This window comes from Hemitrygon akajei, chromosome 10 (assembly GCF_048418815.1).
Source record: "Hemitrygon akajei chromosome 10, sHemAka1.3, whole genome shotgun sequence".
NCBI classification, from domain to species: Eukaryota; Metazoa; Chordata; class Chondrichthyes; order Myliobatiformes; family Dasyatidae; genus Hemitrygon; species Hemitrygon akajei.
The window spans coordinates 148,210,710-148,232,975 of record NC_133133.1 but is presented as its reverse complement, the minus strand read 5'-3'; the positions used below and the strand labels follow the sequence as shown (position 1 = coordinate 148,232,975).

The 22,266-nt window shown below is 43.0% G+C and overlaps 1 protein-coding gene across 2 annotated transcripts in view; it reads left to right on the top strand.

The window, feature by feature from the left end:
* LOC140734791 (bcl-2 homologous antagonist/killer-like) overlaps positions 1-22,266 on the top strand; it is a 42,593-nt gene that overhangs the window by 13,774 nt on the left and 6,553 nt on the right. For both annotated transcript variants that reach the window (XM_073059308.1, XM_073059310.1), the window contains 2 exons: positions 11,525-11,666; positions 21,747-21,884. In XM_073059308.1, coding sequence (XP_072915409.1) covers positions 11,525-11,666; positions 21,747-21,884 — 280 coding nt within the window. The remainder of the gene's footprint in view (positions 1-11,524; positions 11,667-21,746; positions 21,885-22,266) is intronic.

Sequence of the window (22,266 nt, the reverse complement as noted above, 5' to 3'; positions counted from 1 at the left end):
AAGGACAGCAGCATCCATCCTCGGGGTTCCCCATCACTCAGGACATGCTCCCTTCTCGCTGCTACCATTAGGAAGAAGGTACAGGTGCCTCAGGACTCTCACCACCAGGTTCAGGAACAGTTATTATCCTTCAACCATCAGGTTCTTGAACCAAAGGGGATAACTTAACTTGCCCCACCACTAAACTGTTTCCATAACCTATGGGCTCACTTTCAAGGATTCTTCCTCTCATGTTCTTGATACTTATTGATTGTTACTATTACATCTTCTTTCTTTCTTGTGCTTGTACACTGGTTTATGCCCTGTTGGTGCAGCCCTTCATTGATTCTGTTATGGTTATTGGATTTATTGGGAATGCCTGCAAGCAAATTAATTTCATGGTTTTGTATGGTGGCATATACTGTATGGACTTTGATAATAAATTTACTTTGAGCTTTGAAATAAAATATGGAATTTAAAAATTATGTCATAAATGTGAAGCTACTAGAATGGCATTAAAGCCTATTGCATTCATCACTGTTCTTTGGGGAGGAAGTCTTCAGTATGGCCTTTGACTACAGTCTTGCCACTGTGTTGAATGTTAAATGCATCCTCAGTTTAAGATCAATGATAACTGTTGGCAGAGTCAGCAGCATCCACATTGGATGAAAGAGTAAAGTAAGTTAAGATAAAAAGATTGTGTGTGTGTGTGTGTGTGTGTGTGTGTGTGTGTGTGTGTGTGTGTGTGTGTGTGTGTGTGTGTGTGTGTGTGTGTGTGTGTGTGTGTGTGTGTGTGTGTGTGTGTGTGTGTGTGTGTGTGTGTGTGTTCATTTTCTTGCAGGCATTCACAGTAGAACAAAGAATCAATGAAAAACTACAAAGGCTAACAAGCATGCAAAATAAGACAAAACTATGCAAATACTAAATAACTAAATAATACAGAGAAGATTTGCTGTAGAGCCCTTGAAAGTGAGGCCACTGGTTGTGGAATCAGTTTAGAAATATGCTGAGTGAATTCATCCAGACTCTTTCAGGAGCCTGAAAGTTGAAGGGTAATAACTGTTCCTGAACCCAGTGGTGTGAAAGGAATGGCTTTAAGGAAGATTAAACTTAAATTTGCTTAAACTTATTTAGTGTTTTTTTTAGTATTTTAACTATTTCTCAATATTTTTATGAACCTTGAAAATTTTAGGTTTTACTATTTAACATTTAACTAATATGATTAATTTTGAATAATGTTTGAATCCTAGAGCAATTCTTAAACATTAAATGTTTTTAACAGTTTTGCTAACCAGTAAATGTAGAGCTCAAAATTGAGTTTCTAATCACTGACATGTGACATGAAATTTGTTGTTTAGCTGCAACAGTGCAGTGAAGTGGAACATACAGAAACCCCTTTGTGGAGGGGAATAAACTGTTCTTAAATTGTTGAATGTGGGCCTTAAGGCTCTTGTATCTCCTCCTGATGGTAGTAGCAAGAAGAGAGCATGTCCCATGTGCTTAAGGGTCTTTAATGAGGCACTGTCTCTTGAAGATGTCCTTGATGGTGGGATGGTTTGTGCCCCTGATCAAGCTGACTGAGCATATAGCCCACTGCAGTCCCTTGTGATCTTGCACATTGGAGCGGCCATACCAGGCTGTGATGTAACCAGTCAAAATACTCTGTAGAAATTGGCAAAAGTTGATGGTGACATATCAAATTGCTTCAAACTCCTGATGAAATGGAGCTGCTGGCATTGCATCGATATGCAGTCAAAGCCCCTTTTGGGGCAGGATTTTATATTTTATGCTGGAAATGCAGGATCCCATCAATCACAGAATGGTGGGTTCGAGTAGTTTTTTGTTTACCATGGGAGGCAGGACACAAGCATTTGCTATCTGACCACCAGGGAACATTAAAAAAGTAAGTTACTGTACATCTGAGAGCTTTTTACTGCTTGAATTGTTTCCTCATTTAGATTGCCACCTCAGCCTCCTTGGTGGAAGAATCCACCTGCGATGGATGCTTCACATCACCTGAAGAATATTCTGGACACCAAAAGACACTGTGAAAGTCCAGTTTTCATGGTGTTTATATCCCTGTTTCCATGGTGTTTATATTCATGTTGTTTGTATGCCTACAAACCTGATCTTGAATCCCATGCCACAGGGTTCTAGAGCTTAATGGGAGTTTACTTCATAGCCCGCAGTAACTACTCTCACTTAGCTAATGGTCACAAAATCCAAGCCCATGTTTGAATATTTTGGTTCTGTGTACATGATTGAAAATACTCACTTAGGCTGACAGTTGGTAAAGAAAGCAATCTTTATTCATTGAAACCTCCATGTATTAAATTTTTAATTGGAAAAGTCATAGCTAAAATATCTTAATCTATTGCAGTGTCACATCAAATTTCATCATCCTGACCTTAGCGTTCCCTGTAACCATGTAGAGAGTTTAAAAAAATGGCAATCACTTTGTGCTTGCTCCAAGAGTTCAAATAAATGGATTTATTTGAATGGTTTAGTTAGTTTAAAAAAAACAGAACTGTACACATTTAGCAGGAATTACTTCAGCTGCTTGGAAGTTTTTTATGGATGAAAGCATAAATTGAACTGAGCAAGATAGTACAGAGGTACTGGTGAAAGCTTTGGATTCTGTTTGCTGAGTATTGAAACACTATGGTGTGTGGTGCGATCAAATTACATGTGAATGGTAAACATTACATCATTCTCCAACAGCAAAGTGCTGCGATCGACCTGATAACTTGCCGTCTCTAATTACAGAATTAAGAAATGACTGTGTGCTATGACCCATAACATAAAATAGTATTACAGATCTGAGAGCACCACCATTGAGAAAGAATACTAACCAATGTTCTTAAAAAAAAAGTTATTTACAATGACAGCGGTCAAAGTAAAATACAACTACTTACTCCATGTGAAATCTGGAATTCCTGATACAAGTGAGAATTGGAAGTGTGATGTTTTTATGTTCCTGCTGCCCTTATTCTCCTTAATGGTAGAGATTACAAGTTGACAGAATGCTTTGGAAGATAAATGGATGACATTTCGTAGATGACGTACACCATGGTGCACAGGTGAGGCAGGATTGGATGGATGGGAGGCTAAGTGTGCAAACTCTTTTACCCTGGAGTTGTTGAGTTTCTTGAGAATTGCACTCATTCGGATAATGGTCAATTTCTACCATACTGGACTTTGAGTAAATGGTGGAAATAAATTCTGGTCACCTGAAGTCCCAGCTGTGAATTACAGGGGAGGTAATGATTATGATAATAATCATTAATGATAATGCCCATCAAAGAGTTTGGGACAGTGATTAGACTTCCTCTTGTCAGGTATGGTCTTTGTGAAGCATTTGTATGGTTTGATGTTTCTTTCAGATCATAATATCAAATATTTGGACCCTGAAAATGCTGGATTTTCATAAAATCCCAGTTGGTCCATTAGTGTCCATCAGTAAAGGAAATCTGATGTACATACTTGGTCTGGTCAATGTATGGATCCAGACCTTCAGCATTGCAATTGACTCTCAAATGTCCACTAAATGGCTCAACAAGACATTCAGTTGTATTATAACTTCTACCTGAGTATGGACAAGCATCAGCCAGCAATTATCCAAAGACTGAATTTGGATTCACCTCAATTGCTCAAAAACAATTGATGAGTTCTCCTCAAAACATCCGAAGTTGTATCTAAAATTAGAGAGCCGTTCTGCAGAAGAGTTGAGCAACAACCCAGTCTTGTTTTGGCCGTAGAAAGCAGGACATCCAATCTACACAACTACACACACCTGCCTGCTTTCAAAGGTTACCAAAAGATGGAAGGTGTCATTAGCAAGTGGGAGTTACTTGATAACAACTTCTCATCAAAGTACGGTTTAGGATTCACCAGGAATACTCAGCTCCTGGGCAGTTTAAATATGGACCAAAGAACTGAAGAACAGATCCAAGCTGAGAGTGCCTGCTGTTGACATTAATAATATGGCAACAAGGGTCCATGGTAAACCAAGGAGAAAACACTCCATTGATTGGAGTTGTAACTCACACAAAGAAAGATGGCCATGGTTGTTGATGGTTGAGCATTGCAAGTCAAGAATATTACTACAGAATTTTCTTAGGGTTGTTCACCTAGGCTACTCCAACAGCTCCTCCCAAATCTCCTTCCAAGGAGGACAAGACTAACAGGCAGATGGGAGGGAACGCTACAATTTGTCAATACCTGGACAATGAAGCTGCATACGTCAGGATACTTTTCATTGACTGCAGTTCAGCATTCAGCACCGTCATCCCCTCAAAACTCATCACTGAGCTCCAGGACCAGGGCCTTGATACCTCCCTGTGCAGCTGGATCCCCTCACTGGCAGAGCCCAGTTAGTACAAATTGTCAACATCTCCACACTCACCATCAGCCGTGGTGCCCCACAACAGCTTTACTTACTTTATACCTATGATGGTGTGGCTGAGTAAAAGCCCCAAAGCCATATTGAAGTTTGCTGATGCCAACGCTGTCATAGGCTGAATCAAAGGTGGTGACAGGTCAGCATATAGGAGGGAGATTGAAAATCTGACTGAGTGGCGCCACAACAACAACAACCTCTCACTCAATGTCAGCAAAACCAAAGAGCTGACTATCCCCTACATGAGGAAGAAGCCAGTCCTCATTAGGGGATTGGAGGTAGCTTTAAATCCCTTGGTATTATCATATCAGAGGGGATCTGTTCTGGGAGCAGCATGTAAGTGCCATGACAGCACCTGTACTTTCTTACTTTGTGTTGATTCAGCATGATTTTAAAAACTTTGACAAGCTTCTATATGCACAGTTTGAGTACCCTAACTGGTATGGAAACACCAATGCCCAGGAATGGAAAAGACTACAGGAAGTGTTATACAGCCTAGTCCATCAAAGGCAAAGCCCTCCCTACCAATGAGTGCTTTTACATAGAGTGCTGCCAAGATAGCAGCATCCATCATCAAGTGCCCCACCATGCAGGCCATGCTCGCTTCTCGCTACTACCGTCAGGCAGAAAGTACAGAAGCCTTCGGTCCCACACTACCAGGTTCAGAAACATTAGGTTATTACCCTACACGACACCAGGCTCCTGAATCACCATAGATAACTTCACTTATAAAGAACAACAACCTACAGACTCACTCTCAAGGACTCTTTACAACTCATGGTATCAGTATTAATTTTTATTTGCACAGTTTGTCGTCTTTTACACATTGTTCTTTTGTCCATCTTAGTTTATGTGTAGTCTTTTGTAAATTCTATTGTATTTCGAATAAACTCTTCTTGGGCTTCCAGCCAGGTATAGGTATCGATTCTATCTGATATTTCAATGACAAATTTTGCCATCATCTTCAGGGATGATAAGTTTGAGAAGAGTTTATTCATCATATTTGCTGGGAAAGTACTAGATCATATTTCAATTGTATTTCTTTACTTTTTCCTCTAAATGCATTCAAGAAAATGAATCTCAAAGTAGTACCTGGTAACATCTATTTTGATAATACATTTACTTTGACCTTTTCAGGTTCTTCAAGTTACACTTCATCTTGTCTTGGAAATATTTGACTTTTCTTCATCATCACCTCATCCATATTTTGGACGATCCTTCCCAAACACACTATAGGAATCCCTTCGGGAGAAGGACTGCAGTAATTCATAAAGACAGATCACTGCCACTAATTAGCGGTTTGCACAGTAAATGTTGAAGTTGTTGATTATTCTGAAAAGTGGTTATACTAAAAAATTCCCATGTTTGAATAATGTCTAGGACTTGTTGCTTCATTAGCTGATGAGCTCTAAATACAGTAAATCATTGTACTATGATCTGATCCTGTGATCTTTGATTTAGTTATTGAAGATATCAGTTTGTACAAAATAGGTTCATGAAGTGAAAGCTAATCTGCTCCTTTGGGGATTCTTCATTTTAATGCAAGCTTCCGAGTTTTAAAACACCTGGATAATCTTTGATCTTCTTCCTTTGGTAGATCAGAGAGGAAGTGGTTTCTTTTTGGTTTTGACTGTGGAGGGAAAAGCAATGGTAGCTGTTACTAAGAGCTGTGTAATAACCCTATTTTTGTAACTGCGAATGGATAGCTTAGGCAAAGAAGCATCTATGTTAATGCCTGTAAATACATCATGTGGGTTGATGCACAAGGAATAGAGGATGTTATTTGTACCATTGAAACTCTTGGTACTGACAGTTATAAGTTTGCTTAGTCTCAACAAGAAGAAGAAGAGTTACTTGATAACTTGTCAAAGGAAAGCCGTTCAATAGCACACCAATCAATGTGGCAGTTTTGTTTTCTGCTTGTACATTGTCAATTGCTTTGAATGCATGGTTATTGTTTACATATTTCACCTTATTACGCATTTTCTGTTGTGGGCTACTGTTCTTTTGTCTGTAGACAACAACAGGTAACTCAACAGGTGTTCTAACCTATTATGTAATGCAGTTGATTTTATTGTGCAATGTGTACTTTATTGGTTGTATGAATACATGTGAAATATGATACAGGAAGTAGTAAAAAATTTTTAGCTTGCAAATATCAACCTTTCTTTCAAGAAGTGTTGGGTAATGAGAAGGTTTGCTGAAAGATATATCTTCAAAATCCTAATAAGAATTAAGTTGCTTTTCCCTCCTTTGTTGCTGGCTTGAACATAGTGTGAACGTGCTGTGTTTATTTTCTCATGTGAAAGGAGATGCTGAGCTGATTTTCAGACAGTCTGGTGCTTTCAATTGTATACAAAACTGTCCTGGTTTCACGTGATAAACACCGAGCCAAGATTAGCACTATGCAGGAGACTTCCTGATTTGCTATTCTGTAATTCATGTTGATATATACTTTGTAGGTGGGAGGAAAGATTCTGCAAACGTAGGTGGTGAAACTCTTTTAGATTCAAGAAAATATATTTGTTTAAAGTCAGTTCCTCATTTGGTTTGTCCTAATATTTACAAGGTTAACCCTTTTTATTTTACAATGGCTTTTCTTATTTTAAATTGGGTTCTTCAGGTTTCTTACTTTGTGGCTACCTGGGAGCAAACAAATCTCAAGGTTGTATAATTTATACATTCTTTGATAATGTACTTGAATCTTTACTTTAAATCAAAATTTTGCATTTTCAAGATCTTCAAGTTTCATCCCATGTGGAATTCTAATTGTTACTGTATTGTGGTAAAACTGATGGAACCATTTCTACTGACAGGAGAAGGGGCAAAGGTATGTTACTGGTGCCTCGAAACCAGTCACTTCGGGCAGATGGGGCTCGTCAGCCATGGTTAGCAGCTCATTTAGGAGAAGGAAACTTCTGATCTTAAACCACCGCTGCCTTGCAACTGTACCCACTCATGGGGATGGCTTCGGGAGAAAACCCTGAGGGGAAAATCTGGAGCTAGAGTTCCAATGTTGAGTTCAACGCTGATTGGCAATTCCTGCAAAGCCACAGGTGCCAAACTGTGTTGGTTTCTGCCGTTCCTTTGGACTCGACAGCTGCATGGGGAGGGTAAGCCTGCCGCATGCATAACTGCGTGCTCTCCATATTGTACTGCCCTGGCCCTGGCCTGCACATCACGTGGACAGCGAGTACGCAATATCCATGGTCAGCCTCAACCAACAGAGAGCCTCTGTTCTGGTAAAACCATGCACATTCAAATATCCACCAGGAGAATAAAGTACGTGTACAATATAAAATCAACTGCGCTATTACAAAGATGTTCCTTATGACCAATGCAAATCCAGTTCTATCCAGGATGCAGGTCTCCAGCCAGTGGCAGCTCTCTTCCTAGTACAGCACTATACGAAGAGCAGCTCGCTACCTGATCAAATTCCTCTTGCTGAAAAATGGCGCTCTTTCCCCTCATTCGTAACCAATGAACAAATCCAAAACTTTTGGAAGAGGTGACAGTATGGGCCAGACGTAATTGTATACCACAACACAAACATGGAAATGGCACTTGGTGAGCAGCTCAACCAGTTTTGGAAAAATGGCTCTGAGGAGCAGTTTCTTCACACACTCTCTGTTGGGGCTTGTATGTATAAACATTGAAAATGCCAGGCCATCTGCATATTTACACGCAATCAAGTTGCTTATTTACATACAGTAACTGCAGGTTTAAAAGCACAATTGCCTGCCATGTTTGCACTCCTGAAAATGACATTTCTTAAAATAGAAGGCTTTACCTCAAATGAATTTAGCAGGTTAGGTAGCATCTATGGAAATTTATAAGCAATCAATGTTTTGGGCCGAGACCCTTCTTCAGGACTGGAAAGGAAGGGGGAAGATGCGTGAATTGGGAGGTTGGGGGGAGGGGAAGGAGGACTAGCTGGAAGGTGATAGCTGAGGCCAGGTGGCTAGAAAAGGTAAAGGGCTGGAGAAGAGGGAACTTGATTGGAAAGGTGAGTGGACCATGGGAGAAAGGAAAGAAGCCAGAGTGTGAATAGAGGAAGAGGAAAGGGGGAGGGAGAATTACTGGAAGGAGAAACCGATATTCATGCCATCAGTTTGAAGGCTACCCAGACGAGATTTGAGGTCTTGCTCCTGCACCCTGAGAGTGGCCTTGTCATGTCAAAAGAAAAGGCCATGGATCGACATGTGGGAACAGAAATGGGGATAGGAATTTAAATGTTGGTCACCAGGAAATTCCACTTTTAGCAGATGAAGCAGAGGTGCTCAACAAAGCAGTCTATTGTCAATAGCCTGATGGTTGTTCTCGGTAATGGAAACCCTGATGGTGGCTGATGTGAAGATGTAAGATTATGATCAACAAAGTATAATCTCAGATTGCTGGGGATACACAACTTTTGGTCATTTTCTGGGTTATAGGCACAAATTATTTTATCATCCAGCCATTTAGTCAGCCGTGCTTCCAGAAGTCATCACTACAGCTGAAAGACTGGTTGAGGATTTCAGCTGGATTTCTCTGCCATTCTTGCCGATTTGTCTTTTTCAAAAACCTTGACAAAAAGGAAAGTGCTGCAGAATTGGAAATGTGAACTAAAGGTGGAACACACTAGAAAAGTTCATTTGCTCAACAGGCAAACATTGTAATATTCTCCTGTGTCACTGAATGCTGATAATGAAATAGTAGGTGTATGATGAAGCAAAGTACATGGAATTGAAGGATGACCAAATTAGCAGTTAACGCTATTGACAGTGCTTGTTTTCAAGCCAACTTGCTTGGAGGGGAAAGAACATTGTGTAAACTTGAGTAACTGTTTTAAGTTCTGCTGTTCAGTAATGCTTGCTATAGTGAATATCCAAGTGAAAGAAAGGAATATTTACATGATGGTACAAAGTCTGAGGTAAATTTGCAGTCTGAACACTGGGAAACTGACTACAGCTGGACTACGTACTTGCACAGCCAGAGAAAGAGAAGGGTGTTCTGCCATCAACAATGGTACTGGCTGTGGAGTTTTACAGTTTTTTTTCCCAGAATAATCATCATGAATCACTGAATTGGCCAACAGATTTTAATAACTGATTCTCATCTCAAAGCCTTGAAAACGTTGAATAATTTGAAAATTGGGTTCCATTTACAGCTTCTAAACTTCTGACCCTAAAATTTAGCTTTTAATTTTGGCATAGATTCTCATTTTCAGAATTAATTATAACAAAATTATGTAATTTCTAAAACTGCATGCTTTTGTTTGTTATCTCAGCTTGTCCATTTAGTCTTAGATGAATGTTCTAATCTTTATTCCAGCTGTATGTATTTCTGAACAATGAAAGAGCTGGATCAAATATATGAAAACACATTTGTAATCCAAGTTTTAGATAAAATTCATTCTGATTGTGCACAAATGAATTTTTAATCTGTTACCTTGACAATGGGTAAATACAACAGTAAATTAATAACTAATCACCACAAAATACCATGCAGATTAGGTAGTGTATGTGGGAGATAGAGTTAGATTAGCTTGCATCAGAACTGATCTATCATTAATGTGGGTGAGTACAGTTTGAAGGGAGTTGGTCTGTAAAATGCATGTTATTAGAAGTAGCTGCATTACTGATTCTAAAATTACCAAGTGTGATAAATCTCATTTTGTATCATTATATCTATAGCTGTAGTTTTTGAATACTGACACTAATAGGAAGTTCCAGATTTTGCAGTAAATGGTGGTTAAGTGACAATAGTCATTCATCAGACCTGACCTTGCTGTTGGATGTGCACCTTGAAATTTTGCTACACGCAGAGCACATCATCTTTACATGGGATTTAGAACATAGAACAAAGAAGGTTACAGCACATTACAGGCCCTTCAACCCACAATGTTGTGCCAACCATGTAACCTACTCTACAAACTGCCTAGAACTACCCTACCACATAATAGCCCTCTATTTTTCTAAGCTCCATATACTATCTAAAAGTCTCTTAAAAGACCCTATTGTACCTGCTTCCACCACTGTCACTGTCAGTTCATTTCACGCACCCAACACTCTGTGTGGAAAAACTTATCCCTGACATCCTCTCTGTACCTACTTCCAAGCACCTTAAAACTTTGCCCCCTCATGTTAGCCATTTCAGCCCTGGAAAAGAGCCTCTGGCTATCCACACGATCAATGCCTCTCATCATCTTATACACCTCTATCAGAACACCTCTCATCCTCTGTTGCTCCAAGGAGAAAAGGCTAAGTTCACTCAACCTATTCTCATAAGGCATGCTCCCCAACCATGTAAATCTCCTCTGCATTCTTTCTATAGTATCCACATCCTTCCTGTAGTGAGATGACCAGAACTGAGCACAGTACTCCAAGTGGAGTCTGACCAAGGTCTTAAATAGCTGTACCATTACCTCATGCCTCTTGAATTCAGTCCCACAGTTGATGAATGCTAACACACCATACACATTCTCAACAACACTCTCAACCTGCGCAGTCCTATGGACTTGGCCCCAAGATCTCTCTGATCCTCCACACTGCCAAGAATCTTCCCATTAAGATTATATTCTGTCTTTAAATTTGACCTACCAAAATGAAGCACATCACGCCTGTCTGGGTTGCCCTCCATCTGCCACTTCGCAGCCCAGTTTTGCATCCTACTGATATCCTGCTGTAACCTCTGCCAACCCTCCAGACTATCCACAACACCCTCAACATCTGTGTCATCAGCAGATTTTCTAACCCTCCCTTCTACTTCTTCATCCGGGATTTCCGTGTGCAGATCCTTTGCGAGTCGAACACTGCCCTTGAAAATGAGTATCTCCTCAATAGGATCAGTGGGATTTTTTTTGTTGTTACGGAACTCTGGATAAAGTACCTGTTTTGGGGATCTGATATTAAGTTTGTGGATGACAAGCCATGAGTGCAGGTTGAACGTGTTCTCGGCTGTTGTGATGTAAATATTGCCCTGTAAAGGGTCTCTGACTTTGGTTTCAAGGATTTTTGTGGTACTAATATTGAAATTATAATTCTGTGGTTTATTGAGGTGCCCATAGATGGTCCACCTCTCTGAATTTTAGAGGAGAATAGGAATAACCATGTTAGCTTGTAACATGTTATTTTATGTATTCTTTTTTTCCTCCACCATATATAGAGCAGAACCAGGAGGAGGAAACGGAGCACGTTTTTCAGAATAATGTCTGCTGCCAACATCAGGATGAGGTAGAAGAGGATCTAAGCAATGGTGTGACAATGCCTGGGACATCAGATGTGGATGAGTGGCAGACACATTCCAGGTATAGAATTGTACAGGGCAGAAACACTGTCCATGATGACCTTTTCACCCTCCTACATTAATCCCATTAACCCACCTTAGGGCCGTTTCCTTTATGTTTTACCTTTACAGGAGACAGTATTCTGCCTTGTTTCTGATACCCCCTATCTTTATGCCTCTCATAATCATTTGTATCAGGTCACTCTTCAGATGGCCTCATTTCAGAAAGCAGTCTTACTGAATTTCTTCCCATAACTAAAGTATTGCAATCCATACAACACCCTGATGAATCTTCCTTGTACTCTCTCCAATGGTAAATCTCCAGATTTTGAAAGTCTCCCATTCATAAATTCCCGGTGTTTGTGCATGGTGTATGGTTTGTTTCTCAATACAAAACTTCTGTAATACTTTTGTCTAAATTTTGCATGATATTTCCATCAGTTTAGTTTCGTTAGTAATTTTATCCCCTCTGGTTCAGAAGAGGTGGATTTAGAGTTTTGAGCACAAAGCTTTATGCATCAGCATTAGCTTATGTTTGGAGATGATGATTGGTAGTTTAGAATTAACTCTATATGTCCTTTTGTCACTGTCATAATGTTAAAGTAGTATTCCAGAAGCACTTTTGATCTGGTGCTAAAATTCTAGGTCTGAATGGAGAAGGGCAATAAAAAGGAGAAATGGAATAAAGTAAATGGTGTTTTGTCCATGGATTGTGCTTCAAGGTCACTAAGATCTGAATTATTTGTTATAGTATTGTTACGTAACCCCATAACCAGGTAACTTACCAGCAAAGATAGATGGATCAGCTGAGTCGGATGCTACTATTTTCAAACGTTTTATTCAAAAAGGGCACAAACGTATGGTTAATATCAAAACATTCAGATCATATACATCGTCAAAACTCAATCTAAAACACCGGTGTAATAATAATCAATCAGAAATAAGCTCTATAGTTGTCTAGGGGTAATACTGAGTCCAATTGAAATATAAAGAGTCACTCAGAAGTTTGCAGGCTTTTCCCTTTCGGGAACCGCTGGGGTTTTCACGTTGTAGAGAGAGAGAGATGATTTAGAAAGGATAAACACTTGCCCGTTGTCTTTGCAGAGCAAATCCTTGGAATCAGGGGAGCAGGCTTCCCCGTTGTTAGTTAAAAGCAGTCTTTCATTGGTTCTAGCCACAGATTCAAAAGTTGGAATCTAACGCACGTGGCTTCCTTCAAAATGGCTTCCTGCTCCCACGGGAATCGGTATCGTGCTTCCTTGGTGCGTCTGAGGGTTTCCCCCCCTCAGACCCTCCTTTATACTTCTTCACGGGATCGCAGGTGTCAATCAAGGTTGCAGGTAATACGATCTCTCTCTCAACCAGCCCACTTTGCCCGAGGGCTTTTCACATGGTCTCCATGAGACAATAGTCAATGTCGCCTTTATTCTGCTTCTTGGGAGAACGTGGTCTTCTGCACATCCCCCTCTCTCTCTCCCATTTTCCTGTGTCTATTCAGCACGTCTCTTTCTCTCTTGGGTCAGTTGACCCCCCCCCCGACTAGGGCTCTTGCGATTCTCACAAAGGAGGGGGCCGAGGGCATAACACCTTCCCCCATAGCAGGTTTTTAACCAGCGGTTAAAAACAGGTTGGTACAGGACTTTTTTTTTTGAATCTACATACTACACAAGCTTTTCTCTTCACAGAGTACTACTGTTATACATTCAAGTCAGTATCTAAACAGGTAACAAGTACAGTGCCCCTTTTCTTTAATACCTTAACCTCACGTGCCATACTACAGTCTGGTAGCATCAAACTTCAGCTTAATAACCACCTTATTTATTTGCTTTCTTCAGCAACATAACTAAAGAGTTGTGATCTTAGTTTACGTGTGTACTACAAAAGTTCATGCAAAATACTAATTTTTATGTTATTTTCAAACTTAACAGTCAAGCTTCCATGGGTGTTGTCTTTATTATTCACATACTTTGTCAAAATCCCTTAAAACCGGCTTCTGCTATTTAAAAATCGCGCCCCCATTAACCCTCGCCTCTTTTCCGGTTAATTCCCTCGTGGTGATCTTGGGCACCCTGGCGAAATAGGCTTTCGCCCGCTCCTTTCATAGTAGTTATTTTATCAACGTGTTCTAAACTTAGACCATCTTCCGGATTTCCACCCAATTCCTTAATTTTGTGCAATTTGTTATTTTTCTCTTCAGGACCCGTCATGCTATTAGTTTCCAATTTAAGATCTGCAAGCGATCCCGCTTTGTTCAGACAGCATGTCAAGTGCTGCCTGTTCACACCACACCCTTGAATAACAATAGCGTGTGGGGCCCCTTTACCTTCCAACTCAACCTGTAATTGATTCACAGGCTTTGTGGTACCAAGCCATTGTCTCTGTAGCCTGGTTGCTGCTTCTGATATCAGTCCAGCCTTTAAATTTTCTTCATTCAATTTGGGAACTACACATTCCCCTTTTCCTTCAATATTAATATTCACCTCACCAACTTGCAACCCACCTTCGAGCATAAACACCTGGGAACTCTCACTTCCCAAGGGTAACCCTTTTTTTCCCGAACCAAGTCTATCTGATCCAAAAGGACGGCCGTCTCGTCCAGCTGAGTCAAATACCTCAGCTTTTTCCTGAGCTCCGTGACTAGGTTCAGCACCACGTGCATCCCCATCTTGGACACACTCAAACGGGACGTTGGCCTCTTCCAGGCTTTCAACACCCGTACCTTTTTCAAATTCTAACATCCCCCGATCCTTCCAGTTACTCTCTAGGCAGCCCCCCGTTGGGGAAGGCGCAACCCTGCGAGCTGAAACAACCTCCTCGGCAAGGATACCCTTCCTCTCTAAGACTGCCCTCATTTCACTCTCGGGACCATCGAGAACATCTTTAGAACTCTCAACTTCTCCAAACAATTCTGCCAAACCAGACAGATCAACCACGTCCAACTCTGGACGTTTTAACAGCTTTATCCGTTTCTCATCTTTATTTCCTACCTCTAGGACCTTTCTCTTCACTAAGGGGGGGGCTATCTCCTTACCCCCTTTCACTTTACTCCTTTCTGTTTTACCACCTTCTGAACCCTCGTGGTATAGGGTCGGTAAAAACGTCTTGGCCAATTCACTACTGGCCCGATCTAAACTGCTCTGGTTCTCAGCTGCTTTTCTCGACAGGCTGCAAGTGTCCGCGCATGCGGGATAGCTCGGGGACTCCATGGGCGGGGCCTCAACTATCAGGGCGGTTCCCATCTTCCCACCCGCGAGGTCATTACCCAAAAGGAGGTCCACGCCCTCCCCCGGTAACTCCGGCAGGACTCCTAGTTCCACAGGTCCCGACACCAACTCGCAATCGAGAAGGACCCTATGCAAAGGCACGACCTCGGTCCAGTTCCCTATACCTCTCAGGGCTACCTCCCCCGTCCGAGGGCCGAATTTTAACACATTACGGCTAATTAACGATAGTTCCGCCCCCGTGTCTCTCCAAATTCGTACGGGGATGGGGGGGTCCCCTTCCCTCAAAGACACGGTTCCTTCGGAACTAAATGTCTCCCGCCCCTCCGGTATTCCATCTACCTGGGGCCCTCTTGTCCATTTCCTGATTACCACTGCACACCCGATAGGGATCGCTGCTTTCTCCCTCTCTGGCTCCTTTCTCGGAGCAAAGCAGTTCGATGCGATATGACCCACCTTCCCACAATTAAAGCAGGTTAAACCAGAGGGTCTCCAGGTTTCCTGTCTGTTATCCTCACTTTTTCTGCTAGCTCCCGGCGGGATCTCCGCCTCAGCCGGCGGGCTTTCCCTACCATTCCGACGGTCTCTCGGGTAACTTTTTGGCGAGGAAAACTTTGTCTTGTGGGTTAGGGCATATTCATCTGCGACCCTAGCCATCTCTGAGATGGACTGATTCGTCCTCTCATTTAAATACATTCGGATCTCTTCCGGAACGCAACCTTTAAATTCCTCAATCAAAAATAACTCCCTGATACGCCCATAGTTCTCGGCCACCTTTTCAGCGGTGCACCAATGGTCCAAGAGCACACCCTTCTCATGGGCTAGCTCGGGATATGTTTGATTCCACCCTTTCCTTAAATTTTGGAACCTTTGTCTATACGCCTCAGGTACTAACTCGTAACCTCGGAGAATGGCCTCCTTTACTTGATCATAATTCCCGTCCCTTTCTGGGGGCAGCGCGGCATATACCCGCAGTGCCTTCCCTCGTAACACACTTTGTAACAACGCCACCCACTGCTCTCTGGGCCACTTTTGATTCACTGCCACCTTCTCAAAAATCAAGAAATAACTATCAACATCCGTCTCCTCGAACGGGGGGACCAACCTCAACGCCCGACTAACATCAAACCCCTCCTCTCTCTCTTCCCCTTGAGCTCTTCGCTCTTGCCTTCGCCTGTCCAGCTCCAATTCATGGCTCCTTTGTTTCTCTTTCTCTTCTGCTTCTGCTTCTACTTCTAGCTGCTTTAGCTGGAGCTCATGATCCCGTTTCATCTCTAATTCCTTTAGTTTGAACACATGCTCTCTTTCCGCAGCCTTTTCCTTTTCCCTTTCAGCTCGTTCCGCAGCCTTCTCAGCTGCTTCTACTTCTAGCTGCTTTACTTTAAGCTCATGGTCCAACCTTGCTTTCTCCAACTCTGCCTGATCTGTCCCACTCGCTAATCTCTTTTCGGGAATATTTTCCAAATCCTCAGCTGCAAACACCTTCTTCCCAACGTAGTGCTGGTGTATGACCCTTCGCACTTCCTGCTTTTTCATTGCTGGCTTCACCGCTGTGAGGTCTAACGCCCGCGCCAAATTTACCAAGTCTGATTTTGTAGCCTTCCCTAGCGCCTCTACCGTCGGGTTTCTCATAAATTCATCCACATCCATCTTTGCTGGTTTCCCGTCTGGCTACCTGCGTAACCAGATTTAAGTTTGGACTTACAGCCCGATTCACTAACCCTCCCGTTTGGTTTCAAATCCGGGACGAGAACCCCACTTGTTACGTAACCCCGTAACCAGGTAACTTACCAGCAAAGATAGATGGATCAGCTGAGTCGGATGCTACTATTTTCAAACGTTTTATTCAAAAAGGGCACAAACGTATGGTTAATACCAAAACATTCAGATCATATACATCGTCAAAACTCAATCTAAAACACCGGTGTAATAATAATCAATCAGAAATAAGCTCTATAGTTGTCTAGGGGTAATACTGAGTCCAATTGAAATATAAAGAGTCACTCAGAAGTTTGCAGGCTTTTCCCTTTTGGGAACCGCTGGGGTTTTCACGTTGTAGAGAGAGAGAGATGATTTAGAAAAGATGAACACTTGCCCGTTGTCTTTGCAGAGCAAATCCTTGGAATCAGGGGAGCAGGCTTCCCCGTTGTTAGTTAAAAGCAGTCTTTCATTGGTTCTAGCCACAGATTCAAAAGTTGGAATCTAACGCACGTGGCTTCCTTCAAAATGGCTTCCTGCTCCCACGGGAATCGGTATCGTGCTTCCTTGGTGCGTCTGAGGGTTTCCCCCCCTCAGACCCTCCTTTATACTTCTTCACGGGATCGCAGGTGTCAATCAAGGTTGCAGGTAATACGATCTCTCTCTCAACCAGCCCACTTTGCCCGAGGGCTTTTCACATGGTCTCCATGAGACAATAGTCAATGTCGCCTTTATTCTGCTTCTTGGGAGAACGTGGTCTTCTGCACATCCCCCTCTCTCTCTCCCATTTTCCTGTGTCTATTCAGCACGTCTCTTTCTCTCTTGGGTCAGTTGACCCCCCCCCCGACTAGGGCTCTTGCGATTCTCACAAAGGAGGGGGCCGAGGGCATAACACCTTCCCCCATAGCAGGTTTTTAACCAGCGGTTAAAAACAGGTTGGTACAGGACTTTTTTTTTTGAATCTACATACTACACAAGCTTTTCTCTTCACAGAGTACTACTGTTATACATTCAAGTCAGTATCTAAACAGGTAACAAGTACAGTGCCCCTTTTCTTTAATACCTTAACCTCACGTGCCATACTACAGTCTGGTAGCATCAAACTTCAGCTTAATAACCACCTTATTTATTTGCTTTCTTCAGCAACATAACTAAAGAGTTGTGATCTTAGTTTACGTGTGTACTACAAAAGTTCATGCAAAATACTAATTTTTATGTTATTTTCAAACTTAACAGTCAAGCTTCCATGGGTGTTGTCTTTATTATTCACATACTTTGTCAAAATCCCTTAAAACCGGCTTCTGCTATTTAAAAATCGCGCCCCCATTAACCCTCGCCTCTTTTCCGGTTAATTCCCTCGTGGTGATCTTGGGCACCCTGGCGAAATAGGCTTTCGCCCGCTCCTTTCATAGTAGTTATTTTATCAACGTGTTCTAAACTTAGACCATCTTCCGGATTTCCACCCAATTCCTTAATTTTGTGCAATTTGTTATTTTTCTCTTCAGGACCCGTCATGCTATTAGTTTCCAATTTAAGATCTGCAAGCGATCCCGCTTTGTTCAGACAGCATGTCAAGTGCTGCCTGTTCACACCACACCCTTGAATAACAATAGCGTGTGGGGCCCCTTTACCTTCCAACTCAACCTGTAATTGATTCACAGGCTTTGTGGTACCAAGCCATTGTCTCTGTAGCCTGGTTGCTGCTTCTGATATCAGTCCAGCCTTTAAATTTTCTTCATTCAATTTGGGAACTACACATTCCCCTTTTCCTTCAATATTAATATTCACCTCACCAACTTGCAACCCACCTTCGAGCATAAACACCTGGGAACTCTCACTTCCCAAGGGTAACCCTTTTTTTCCCGAACCAAGTCTATCTGATCCAAAAGGACGGCCGTCTCGTCCAGCTGAGTCAAATACCTCAGCTTTTTCCTGAGCTCCGTGACTAGGTTCAGCACCACGTGCATCCCCATCTTGGACACACTCAAACGGGACGTTGGCCTCTTCCAGGCTTTCAACACCCGTACCTTTTTCAAATTCTAACATCCCCCGATCCTTCCAGTTACTCTCTAGGCAGCCCCCCGTTGGGGAAGGCGCAACCCTGCGAGCTGAAACAACCTCCTCGGCAAGGATACCCTTCCTCTCTAAGACTGCCCTCATTTCACTCTCGGGACCATCGAGAACATCTTTAGAACTCTCAACTTCTCCAAACAATTCTGCCAAACCAGACAGATCAACCACGTCCAACTCTGGACGTTTTAACAGCTTTATCCGTTTCTCATCTTTATTTCCTACCTCTAGGACCTTTCTCTTCACTAAGGGGGGGGCTATCTCCTTACCCCCTTTCACTTTACTCCTTTCTGTTTTACCACCTTCTGAACCCTCGTGGTATAGGGTCGGTAAAAACGTCTTGGCCAATTCACTACTGGCCCGATCTAAACTGCTCTGGTTCTCAGCTGCTTTTCTCGACAGGCTGCAAGTGTCCGCGCATGCGGGATAGCTCGGGGACTCCATGGGCGGGGCCTCAACTATCAGGGCGGTTCCCATCTTCCCACCCGCGAGGTCATTACCCAAAAGGAGGTCCACGCCCTCCCCCGGTAACTCCGGCAGGACTCCTAGTTCCACAGGTCCCGACACCAACTCGCAATCGAGAAGGACCCTATGCAAAGGCACGACCTCGGTCCAGTTCCCTATACCTCTCAGGGCTACCTCCCCCGTCCGAGGGCCGAATTTTAACACATTACGGCTAATTAACGATAGTTCCGCCCCCGTGTCTCTCCAAATTCGTACGGGGATGGGGGGGTCCCCTTCCCTCAAAGACACGGTTCCTTCGGAACTAAATGTCTCCCGCCCCTCCGGTATTCCATCTACCTGGGGCCCTCTTGTCCATTTCCTGATTACCACTGCACACCCGATAGGGATCGCTGCTTTCTCCCTCTCTGGCTCCTTTCTCGGAGCAAAGCAGTTCGATGCGATATGACCCACCTTCCCACAATTAAAGCAGGTTAAACCAGAGGGTCTCCAGGTTTCCTGTCTGTTATCCTCACTTTTTCTGCTAGCTCCCGGCGGGATCTCCGCCTCAGCCGGCGGGCTTTCCCTACCATTCCGACGGTCTCTCGGGTAACTTTTTGGCGAGGAAAACTTTGTCTTGTGGGTTAGGGCATATTCATCTGCGACCCTAGCCATCTCTGAGATGGACTGATTCGTCCTCTCATTTAAATACATTCGGATCTCTTCCGGAACGCAACCTTTAAATTCCTCAATCAAAAATAACTCCCTGATACGCCCATAGTTCTCGGCCACCTTTTCAGCGGTGCACCAATGGTCCAAGAGCACACCCTTCTCATGGGCTAGCTCGGGATATGTTTGATTCCACCCTTTCCTTAAATTTTGGAACCTTTGTCTATACGCCTCAGGTACTAACTCGTAACCTCGGAGAATGGCCTCCTTTACTTGATCATAATTCCCGTCCCTTTCTGGGGGCAGCGCGGCATATACCCGCAGTGCCTTCCCTCGTAACACACTTTGTAACAACGCCACCCACTGCTCTCTGGGCCACTTTTGATTCACTGCCACCTTCTCAAAAATCAAGAAATAACTATCAACATCCGTCTCCTCGAACGGGGGGACCAACCTCAACGCCCGACTAACATCAAACCCCTCCTCTCTCTCTTCCCCTTGAGCTCTTCGCTCTTGCCTTCGCCTGTCCAGCTCCAATTCATGGCTCCTTTGTTTCTCTTTCTCTTCTGCTTCTGCTTCTACTTCTAGCTGCTTTAGCTGGAGCTCATGATCCCGTTTCATCTCTAATTCCTTTAGTTTGAACACATGCTCTCTTTCCGCAGCCTTTTCCTTTTCCCTTTCAGCTCGTTCCGCAGCCTTCTCAGCTGCTTCTACTTCTAGCTGCTTTACTTTAAGCTCATGGTCCAACCTTGCTTTCTCCAACTCTGCCTGATCTGTCCCACTCGCTAATCTCTTTTCGGGAATATTTTCCAAATCCTCAGCTGCAAACACCTTCTTCCCAACGTAGTGCTGGTGTATGACCCTTCGCACTTCCTGCTTTTTCATTGCTGGCTTCACCGCTGTGAGGTCTAACGCCCGCGCCAAATTTACCAAGTCTGATTTTGTAGCCTTCCCTAGCGCCTCTACCGTCGGGTTTCTCATAAATTCATCCACATCCATCTTTGCTGGTTTCCCGTCTGGCTACCTGCGTAACCAGATTTAAGTTTGGACTTACAGCCCGATTCACTAACCCTCCCGTTTGGTTTCAAATCCGGGACGAGAACCCCACTTGTTACGTAACCCCGTAACCAGGTAACTTACCAGCAAAGATAGATGGATCAGCTGAGTCGGATGCTACTATTTTCAAACGTTTTATTCAAAAAGGGCACAAACGTATGGTTAATACCAAAACATTCAGATCATATACATCGTCAAAACTCAATCTAAAACACCGGTGTAATAATAATCAATCAGAAATAAGCTCTATAGTTGTCTAGGGGTAATACTGAGTCCAATTGAAATATAAAGAGTCACTCAGAAGTTTGCAGGCTTTTCCCTTTTGGGAACCGCTGGGGTTTTCACGTTGTAGAGAGAGAGAGATGATTTAGAAAAGATGAACACTTGCCCGTTGTCTTTGCAGAGCAAATCCTTGGAATCAGGGGAGCAGGCTTCCCCGTTGTTAGTTAAAAGCAGTCTTTCATTGGTTCTAGCCACAGATTCAAAAGTTGGAATCTAACGCACGTGGCTTCCTTCAAAATGGCTTCCTGCTCCCACGGGAATCGGTATCGTGCTTCCTTGGTGCGTCTGAGGGTTTCCCCCCCTCAGACCCTCCTTTATACTTCTTCACGGGATCGCAGGTGTCAATCAAGGTTGCAGGTAATGCGATCTCTCTCTCAACCAGCCCACTTTGCCCGAGGGCTTTTCACGTGGTCTCCATGAGACAATAGTCAATGTCACCTTTATTCTGCTTCTTGGGAGAACGTGGTCTTCTGCACGTCCCCCTCTCTCTCTCCCATTTTCCTGTGTCTATTCAGCACGTCTCTTTCTCTCTTGGGTCAGTTGACCCCCCCCCCCCCCTCGACTAGGGCTCTTGCGATTCTCACAAAGGAGGGGGCCGAGGGCATAACAGTATAAGGTTCATCTTGTGATTTTTTTGGTAATGAGTTCTAATATTATCTGCTCAGTTCCTCTGTGGAAATAGGGCGTCAGCTGGCAATTATTGGAGATGAGCTCAATAATCAGAAGATTAGAGAATCTCAAGGTGTGCAAGTCCACCTTCCCTTTGCATTTGGACATGAGTTGTTCCGCAGAGTTGCTGAAAGGTAAGCTTACGATTTATGAGGTCAATAAATGTCTTAAAAATTAACATAACAGTGGTGTTGCTGTCTTGGCATAATGTAGAGTACAAACCTAGCATCAGCCTAAAAAAACTCAGTGAGGCTGTAAAGTAGTAATGATCTAATCCATATATGTCAAACTCAAGGCCCGCGGGCCAAATCCGGCCCGCGGTGGAATTATCTTTGGCCCGCGAGATAATACCTAATTACTATTAAAGCTGGCCCCAGTAATCGAAGCGCCTATGACGTATGATATGGCTAATGCTGAGTTTATTCAGGTACCAGGTTTTCAGGGTTTTTAGTGTTTATTCGGCAGTCTTGCTCGGCAGTCTTCTTCATAAGAAACGGAATTTGTAAAGTGAAACAC